Raw genomic sequence first — 9,669 nt, forward strand, 5'->3', positions numbered from 1 at the left:
TGGATCATTGTTAAAGGAGAATAACTCTGGTGTTAGTCCTGACACATGCAATGTCAGCAGTGACAAACGGTCGCAAATGGACGGTCACTGGCAAAAAAATAAAAAATAAAAAATTGCCATCAAAACAAAAGATTTCCATGATGTAGCCCACTCACACCAAATGTAATGTACTTTTCCTCCTATTTCTTCTGTCCTATTATGTGTTTGTCCTGTAACTACATGAAAAATTCCTAAAATATAAATCAGAGATTACAAAAAAGCAGAAAAATAGATAAATTTCGCAAACACACTTTGGTCCTTAAGTCTTCACCACGATGCGTGCTATAAAATGTTCATGATCTCATTAAAAATGTATGAGGAAAAAGCTGGGCAAACTTTAAAAGTATACAAACTGAGTTATGAGGATCTATCTGTTTCTCTACCCTGCCGTGAAACCTTCCCACAGTGAGTGATGGAGACAGGCTGAGTTATAAACAAGCACATTTAATGACAGTTGTTTCTGTGTATGAAACAACACACGGGTCCATTTGCTCAGACTATACACACCACATGAAAGGGAAGCATTGTAAAACCTTTGCCAAATACATCTCTTGTTTATTGCGTCTTTTCAAAGAATAAAATTGTATGGCTACAAATCTGACAAGAAGATGGGGAATCATTTACACTGGATGTTCGGTTAATTCTTTCTTTAATATGTCCTTCTAGTCTTCCCTGTCTGCAAATCCGTTTTATGAGGGGAGGGAGAGTGTCCTTGGATGCTAATCTGAGATATGAAAAGCTCCTCAGGTCCAGTCTAGCAGATGACACAGCCACCTTTCTCCTTGAAGGGGTTCTTCTCCTCTGGAATGCCTTTGAAGAGGATGTCCTCCTCCTCTCCAGCCTGAATGTACTCCTTGATTTCCTCGCAGCATTTAGATGTCTAAAATGATCAGGCAAAAGGTGTTGAGTCAGTCTTTTCCAGCAATTTATTCCAGTTTAAATGCAGTCCCTGATAGAACTAATTGCACTCTCTATAATTACTTTGAAACAGGTTGACAAATTGCTTGTCAAACTAGGTCTGGAAGCCTTATTTATGCACAGATATATTTAAAAACTGCAAAGACACTGACATATTCATCATCTCAGGGCTACAAACAACTTACCAACCACCTCTCAAGTTTCACTTCAATTTTAAGTTGGTTTACTTCCATTACAGCCTTGTCCTTGTCCGTCAGGTCATCTACGTTTATGACCGGCATCCTCTGTCAAAAAAGAAGAAGAGGAAGCATTCAGCATGTTTTGGAAAGTGTTTATCCTGATGGATTCTAACTCTCACTTCACAAAACTCATTTGAACGAAAAGAATTGTACTTACGAATGCTTACAGGGAGCAGTCCTTCACCCCCAAAGTCCTACTGAAGAATCCCTCTCCTCTCCCTCAATCTGGGTTATAAAGTAATCTGCATAAACAATCCTAATCCCCTAATCTGATTAAAACAAGGCCCTGCTGTATGGTCACACCAGTATCTGAAGTATGTTGTCAAACAGGATGGTGAATCACACGGGTGTCTCTTTGGGTTCTTTTGAATTAGATGTCAAACAAGGAGCTGTATTTACTGTATATTGCAGATTAGATTTGAATTAACGTGATTTTGATGCTGTTTTTACTCATTTTCAGAAATAGGTTAAGGGGTGGCGCCTCATGCATCAGGTCACTTTGATAAGATGGCTAATCTGTATTTAGCCTCCACCTGTCAAAATGGACACGCATCATTGCTCCAAACATGACTGCACGGCAGTTTTCCAATAACGTCCTCAGTAACAGATGGAACACACCAATGAGCTGGAATTATGCAGCCAAAAAGCAATGTTTTACTGCACATTTCTACTTATGTTGCTTTATAATGCTGCTTTCAAGTCCTAAGATTTTGAATGTTTAGTGGGAAAAGACGTTATTGGAAGGAAAGAATTCCGGAGGCTGTTGCAGTCGTTAAGGAAAAAAAAAGAAAAAAAAAAGAAAAAAAAAAAGATAACAGTGAAAGTCAGAGTAAGTGTGCTCGCGCGCGTGTGGGAACGGATCCAGATCCAGATCCAGATCCAGTCAGACGGGTGAGTGTGATGGGAACTTGGCAGGATGCATCAGTGATAAGATCTATAAATGTTTCACAAGAGTGTCTGTCCCTTAGAGACGACACAATTCATGATCAGTGGAAAAATTACAGGGATGCTGTGGGGTCACCGGCTCACATCATCATCATCATCATCACCCTCATCATCAACATCCTCATTCTCAGCGGCCAGTGACAACCGTCGATTGGCTGTCCTCAAGCAGAGGGAATCTAACTCTCTCTCTTGTTAGGTTAGCTGGGTTGAATATGCCCTTAGTCACTACATTGACAATCCTTTACGCAAGTATTATAACGTAAAAGCGAGCGTCTGATGTCATGATTGAATTCATCACCACTGTGATCTCGTTGCACTGAAGTATGAAAATGAGTCACTTCATCCCCGCCCCTAAATTTCCCCTGGGAAACACTTCAGTCAACTATAAAACTGGAAGAGGCTGGGATGGTCGGCAAAGCGGAAAAGACTTTGGAGCAAAAAGTTTCACAATGGAGTTTTGCATATTCGCGCTGTTTACACTCTTCACCTCGTTTTACAACGTTTTGGCGTTGTCGCCCAGAGGTAAGATCAGACATGCTTGCAGTCGAGATCGTTTGGTGTTGTGGAGAAACGCGCAGCAGTAATTAAAGCTTGATAAACGCGTTTTTCTGCGGTGTTTTCTGTAACCATGTCTTTGCTGCTTTCAGGCGCCTGCCTCCTTCAAGTGGACGAGGGACCTTGCAGGGCAGATATTGAGCGCTATTACTACAACACTATCACCCAAAAGTGCGAGATTTTCTACTACGGAGGCTGCCAAGGAAATGCCAATAACTTCAGGAGTTATCAGGAGTGCCAGAAATCCTGTTTCAGAATCCCAAGTAAGTTCTCGGTATGGTGAGCATGCACTTAAACTGATGGTGACCCTGACTACCTCAGAAAGTGGCACTCTTTGTGTTTTATATTTGAAAACTATGAGTAGTATGTATATTCGACTCTAGACTCATTCAAGTTTGACTTTCTGTGCACAAGGATGCCATCTTTTTCTAATCCCAATCTCTATCTTTCGTTCGTCTCCTCAGAGATTCCCCAAATCTGCAGGTTTCCCAAAGACGAGGGACCCTGCCGTGGTCTCTTTCCACGCTACTTCTTCAACATGACCACCATGCAGTGTGAGCCCTTTTACTACGGTGGCTGTCAGGGCAACTCCAATCGCTTCCAAGACCTCACCTCCTGCATGGAGTACTGCAGTCCAAGAAAAAGTGAGTCTAAATGTATTTATTGGAAACCTGAAACTGACTGGTGCCTCTGCATGTGTCCTACAGTGTGGTAATGGTACTGCTAAACATTGTACTGAGAAAGAATGCTCATCGTGCTTTGTGTCTTATTTTACAGCTGTCCCTGTGCTCTGCCTGGACCCTCTGGACAAAGGCAAGTGTTCAGCCTCTATTCCTCGGTACTACTACAACTCGGCCACCAAGATGTGTGAGGAGTTCATCTACTCGGGCTGCGGAGGGAGCAGCAACAACTTCGTGTCGAGACAGAGCTGCATGGACGTGTGTGTTAAAGGTGTGTGACTGGGGAATGCATGCGGTGAAAGCATCCACAGTGAAGACTGTAACTGAAGATGAGCGTTCAAGGATAATTTGCAGACTCCTTAATTCAACAATGACTTGTATTTGGATTGCCAGTTAGAGCCACTTGTTGTTTGAATAGGGAGATAATTCAGGAAGTCAGAGGGGAATTGGGGACCAAGATTATGCATAAAAATAGTTTAGCATCTGCAGGAATAATTAGAATACACTTAGGGATTGATCTCCTCCAAACCATTTATGTACAGTGGCACATCAGAGAGGAAAACAAGGAAAATCTGACTCTAGAAAGTCCCATTTGCTTAATGTCGAAAGTCAACAAGCGTTAGAATGATAGGCTATCATACTAATCAGCTGTTATGTACTTTGTTTTGTTCCAGGAGGGAAAAAAAGCACAAGTCAAGGGAAAAGTCGTCGCATGAGACGGAATAGACACAATCACATCACTTTCTTGCAGCCGTAGACGTCTGACACATGTTCTCAGGAACTGGCACTTGGACAAGGTCCTTCATGGAAACTAACATGTAATAAACTGACTTTGTTTATGCCAAAATGTTGACCAGGTCTACTTTGTTGTTACTGGAAGAGTCAGAGGCACATACACATATTTTCATTGTATTTGTATGCTTCAGGAGCAATTTCAAATGTGATTTTACTGTATGCTGTTGATGAAGTTCCTTACTGCTGCACTAATGTTCCTAATTGTGTGTGTTTTTGATACTGTATGTATGTAATGAATGTTTTGTATAAGTAATACATTATTATAATGAAGGTTTTGACATGCTTAACTGTTTTATAAGCGCAATTTTTGATAAAATATACTGAATTTTATGAACTATTGTGTCTTTTCTTTGCACTTTCATGCTGCTATTATGTGTTATCTGAATAATTAAGTAACTCAAGATGTGTTGACTGCAACTTCTTCAACCACTGAGGTGCATACGTGTAACCTTGAAGAGTATCCTCATTACTTTTGCCGAAGCACAACAACGCCGCAGCCCTCCCCCCAAGCCAACCAGGCTCGGCTGGCTTCTTCACTTTCTTTCCGGCACTTTCACTTTATCTCTAGGCCTCTTCTATTCCTTACTAATGCTGCTGTCTCCCCTCCTTATCTGGTAATACTTCGCAAGGCACTCAAGCCTATCTTGGTCGCTTCAGCACAGCCTTGGATCAGGAAGGAAGCAATCATGGAGCAGCAAACCGCTACTGTGGCAGGTTCATTACGTTCTGCATGTTTAGAGGAGAGGAAGCTGCAGGTTTACAGAATGTGAGTCATGAGCTTCCAACAATGTTTTCAGTAATTGTAATGTGATTATAGTGAAGTGCACACAATTATAAGTACAAAGCAGGATGCATCCATGCACAGAGCATAGTAGGATAATGTATGCACACATATTTCTTCCAAGCTCAAGCATTGAATAGGATTTTCTATTCTGTTTCACTCAATCCTGCTTATTTTTTTTTTCCAGATGATATACTTTATGTACCATAGGAGAAATAAAATAGCTCTGTAACCCCATGAAGGAAAAGAGGCTATTAATTGAAAGTATACTGCATTTTGCAAAATCTTTCTGACTGTCGTAAATCTGTGCTTGGTTCCATCTCTTAGAATAGTTGAAGCGCTGTGTGATTTTTCAGACAATAAATATTTATGGAAGATATCAAAGGAAATTGCTCACCCAATCCGGCTGGGCTATAAATAGCAATAAAAGGTAATACATCTGGCTAGGCCCTTTGCTATTAAGAACCAAAGCTAAATCATCTACCCGATAGCAATATGAGAGAGGATGTCATCCCAACAGTCTGTACTGTAGCCTTCTAAAAAGCCACATAATCTTGAAATCATCGCTCATAGTGGTTTTGGGCGAATTGAAGTTTAGCTTCTTTTGACTTCCTGTTCTTTGACATAAACATTTCTTCTCTACCTGCACTTTTCAATCAATAAAAATACAAGTAATAGTGTATTTAATACGTATAGAAAGCTGATAGACACGGTGAAAATTACGCATGATGCAGAATAGCATATTTTGTGAAGTTTTCTGTTGCAGATGATACTAAAACTAACCATTATGATAACAAATCTTTTGTTTTCAGTTCAATTACACCTTGTAGCAACATATTCTCACAGCCTATTTTAATCACTGAAAGACGTGACAAATGTTTGAGATTGTCCAAATGGACACAGTGGATAACTTTCAATTATAACAAAGCTCTGCATTGGACCATTAATGGGTGGTGATATAATACTGACTGCAAACGATTCGGTGTAGTTCAGAGGGCTTGAGATGAATTGATCCTGCTCTGGTTATTTCATTAGCTGCAGTACATTAGGCACGGCAATTTTGGCCCTCATTCTCAATGGTGATTAATTGATGTTTACATTGAAACATGCCTCTCCTTTAAAATGAGATTAATTCCATGTAGGATGCTACCTTTGACCACTCGTCAGACAGTCATATTGTTTTGTATTTGTGGTTTTTAAAAGATGTCATCAAATTAAAATGCTGATTTTAAAGCAGGACCTGTATAATGTCTGTGTACTCTTTCTGGATCCACTTTTAAATGCTAAATGCTTGCTAGACATTTAACATGATACCAAATTCAATTATACTGCTTTAAAGCTGCCTCATAATACTGGAGCTGTAGGTGGAGGGGAGTGTTTTAGACGCCCCCTGGTGGCAGATTGACATATCTAACAACAACCAAAATCAAAATAACTCTTGACATCTCCATTTTGGGATAGTGCATACAAATATGCTTTATTCATTTGTAATAAAAAATGTTACCTAATAAAAACTCTGGAAGCCACTTTTCTCACTGCTTTAATTCAACTAATAAACTGCAGATACAGCAGATGTTGCAGACACTTGTAGTTGCAAAATATTGCAGAATATTGGAGCAACCCACACCGTGCAGCTCAGGTGCTGACTCAGCAGCGTTTATTCTACTACCATATGTTTCTGTAGGTGGACCTTGCTTGCTGAAGTGAGCACTGCCCTCATAGTGCTTTGACAGCATGAGAGTATAAAAACCACTGGGTGGAGATCCAGCTACACAGGTTCTAAGTTCTCTCTCTCTCCGGTGCATGAACTCATTAATTTCATTTATTTATTAATTTGTAGAAGTTCAGAGATTAATTGAATATTCAAAAGGCACAGCTAGTCAGTAGAAAACTATATTCTAAATCAATATTGTTGTTGCTTCAGACGAATCAATCTTGTCCAATGCGCAAGTGTCCCCAAAGCCAGACACAGGAAAGCCATTATAGCTATTTGTGATATTATCAGCACACAAAGCAGCCTTGCCTATAGACTGATGGTTAACTTTGTTACTGCTCATGAAAGCCAATATAACAGGAAGTGAGCACCGAGGTTTAGAAATGCTGATACTGAACAGAAACAAACCTCACTGGGTGTTAATTGTCTCTCTGCGGTCTGTGAGGCCATGAAATCAGGGGTTTGCAACCTTTTTTTTTATATGTGTGACAGATTTTATTTCACAGACAAAAAAGGAAATTCTGAAAATAAAGCTGCAGTCGTTTTGTGTTGCAGAAATGTGTTCATCTGATTACCTGTGTCGTTAATTACGTCTTGATCATTAAATTCATTGTGCAAACCCTGCATTAAATCACAGTGTGTCTGGGTGTTTTTTAGTGCTAAGGGAGACCAAGCCTGCTGACAGACTCTCTGGCTACAGGAGAGGCACACCGCATGCAAACTGAAGTGAATTTTAAGATACATCACTTCTGGGCTGTCAGAGTTTGGTCTGTTTAAACTGTAGACCAAACATGTCAGGAGGCTTCCCTGCCATGACATGGCATCACACTTTCCCCAACATCCACCACCCTCTGTTGGGTAAAGTGGAATATGTCACACACACACACACACACACACCCTCCTCCCTCACACCTCACACACCTAATATTGATGTGTCTGGAGGTGAATATCTGGGCTGTTCTTCACTGTCTGTCTGGCTGCCAAACACATGTAGCCGCTACATAATTAAACAAATCGGAGAACGTTACACTTCTGCGACTGAGACGTTTTGGAGGCCGTTTCAGATTACCAATTGATTCCCGGAGAAATGCCAACTGGAGGAGATTCATTTGTCAGCGTGTGCGCTACCTGTGCACGTGCATGTAGACGTTCACTACAAGTCAAGTGCTTATGTAATGTCACCCTGCCTGGGCTTTGCTAGTGAAGCAGTAATTGATTTTTGGTGAATACTAATTTCTATGACAGACTTGTTTTGGTAATTAAGAAACGTTCAAAAATATTGTGTAAGAGTTAGAAATGAACAAATTATTGACCAAATCCCACCCGGTGGGCACAGGTCTTTACTGTAACAATCATACTGTGCTTTTGTTGTGTGAGAATAGCATCTCTTTCACAGCAGATGACTCATAGCTGCAAATAAATCTACTGCTTTCACCCTCCCGCAAATGTGACAGAATCCCTTTTCATCAAGGTTGGGAAGATTAAAAACGATTTGAGCAGAACGAACCAATACAGATGCCTATTTTTTCCCCTAAGCCAGACGATGATTCTTTTTTTCCGGCAGGGTTGTAAAATAAAATAGATAAAAATAAAGATTTCAATGTGAGCTGGAGCTTTTTCCTCTTCTTATTCACCTGTGCGCTTCAATTACCAGCATCTCAGAGGTTGAGGACTTTATATCGAGCTCCTGTTCAGCAGCTCTCTGCAGACTCAGCAGCTAAACACATTTGCACAATTGAATTTGCTGCTTAATAATAATAATTGTAATACATATTACATGTGGGAAAGCTGGCCCACCACATGCTCCCCATGAGAAGGCTGAACAGAAAGAGCTGAAATTCCCTGAATGAGTTGGTTGTATGCAAACTGAAGATGTTGCAAATGAATCTGGATATATTATTGATGACCGATCAAGGATGTGAGCAGACACTTACTGAGCACATATTTATGAGAATAGGCTAATGTATGTAGTTATTTGAGCTCTCCAGGTTTGTCTCTAAATGTAACATCTGACATTTCAGTATTGCAACTTTTTCACCGCAGATATTTTGACTTGTCATCGTAGGAAAAGTGCTGATATAACATCAACGATGGAGGTGATTAGATGTGAGCTTTTACTGGTTAAATATGAAAGAAACACTGTGCTGTGACAGTAGGAGGAGACCTTAAAGTTGAAATCAACCAACTGATCACACAGCTGAGACTTAATCTTAAATATAGTTATGTATTAAGTTATGGGAAGGTGATAGTAGGTTAAGCTAATATTATTTCCTATCCAACATAATACTGAAATGCCAATATGTCTGTTGAAAGAGTTGTGATCATTCCTTATGTCCATTCTGTTAAAAAACCTGAGTTAGCCAGTAACACAGGTGTTTTCCAAAGTTACAGTGTTGTAACCTTGACTGGCGTCACATCCAGATCCATACAAAAACCTATCCTTAAATATAAGGATGTGAAACAACATAATCCACTCACAACCTGGCAGCAGACTGTGTTGACAGCATCACCCTCTTAAACCTGCATTAGCTGATTCTTTGGCCAGCGGAACATTTTAAGCTGATATGGCAAAACATGTTAGGAAACAGTTACGGCAGATATAGAACAATCATTATTAATCACTCATTTGGAAGTGTGTTTCTGGCCATCTGCTGAATGTAATCACAATATTCACACTTTTCTCATTTCTGTTTTGGGTCTCCATCAGCTCCTGAGGGAAATATGTAGCTCTTTACTGGCTACATGCTCCACTAGCTTTGTCTGTTGTTCGATGCTGGGTAGGTAGAGTACACTGGGTTTGTTAGATGTTTCTTGCTGAAAACCAAAACAATGAGCTGAACGTGTGGCCACCTTCACATAATGGTAGCCTTTTGACACATTGTTAATAAGACTATTGACTATAGCAGCTTTTATCTTTAAAAGGTTACTATAAAATAGAATTGATGAATGTTGTTTCCACAATATTATACAGCTCAGTCCTTCCTGAAGCTTAACAGTGATTAT

The 9,669-nt window shown here is 40.1% G+C and overlaps 2 protein-coding genes across 2 annotated transcripts; one reads left to right on the top strand and one right to left on the bottom strand.

Moving 5' to 3' along the window:
• Window positions 1–463: 463 nt before the first annotated feature.
• gngt1 (guanine nucleotide binding protein (G protein), gamma transducing activity polypeptide 1) lies at window positions 464–1,475 on the bottom strand. Its single transcript, XM_076755387.1, has 3 exons — window positions 1,354–1,475; window positions 1,143–1,241; window positions 464–919 (listed from the first exon to the last, which is right to left on the bottom strand). Exons 2-3 carry the CDS (start codon window positions 1,236–1,238, stop codon window positions 794–796), a joined length of 222 nt encoding a protein of 73 aa, XP_076611502.1. The 5' UTR covers window positions 1,239–1,241; window positions 1,354–1,475; the 3' UTR covers window positions 464–793.
• Window positions 1,476–1,741: 266 nt separating this feature from the next.
• tfpi2 (tissue factor pathway inhibitor 2) lies at window positions 1,742–4,223 on the top strand. Its single transcript, XM_076755386.1, is given in 6 exon segments — window positions 1,742–2,568; window positions 2,571–2,663; window positions 2,789–2,959; window positions 3,161–3,340; window positions 3,474–3,647; window positions 4,051–4,223. Coding segments are annotated over 6 exon segments (723 nt in total). The 5' UTR covers window positions 1,742–2,546; the 3' UTR covers window positions 4,134–4,223.
• The last annotated feature ends 5,446 nt before the right edge of the window (window positions 4,224–9,669 follow it).

Source organism: Chaetodon auriga, chromosome 17, assembly GCF_051107435.1.
Source record: "Chaetodon auriga isolate fChaAug3 chromosome 17, fChaAug3.hap1, whole genome shotgun sequence".
In the NCBI taxonomy this organism is placed as follows: Eukaryota; Metazoa; Chordata; class Actinopteri; order Chaetodontiformes; family Chaetodontidae; genus Chaetodon; species Chaetodon auriga.

Coding starts and splice junctions, on each gene's coding strand:
- gngt1 (XM_076755387.1), bottom strand. CDS start 1,238: ATGCCGGTCATAAACGTAGATGACCTGACGGACAAGGACAAGGCTGTA. Junction 920..1,142: donor TGAAACTTGAGAGGTGGTTG/GTAAGTTGTTTG, acceptor TGATCATTTTAG/ACATCTAAATGCTGCGAGGA.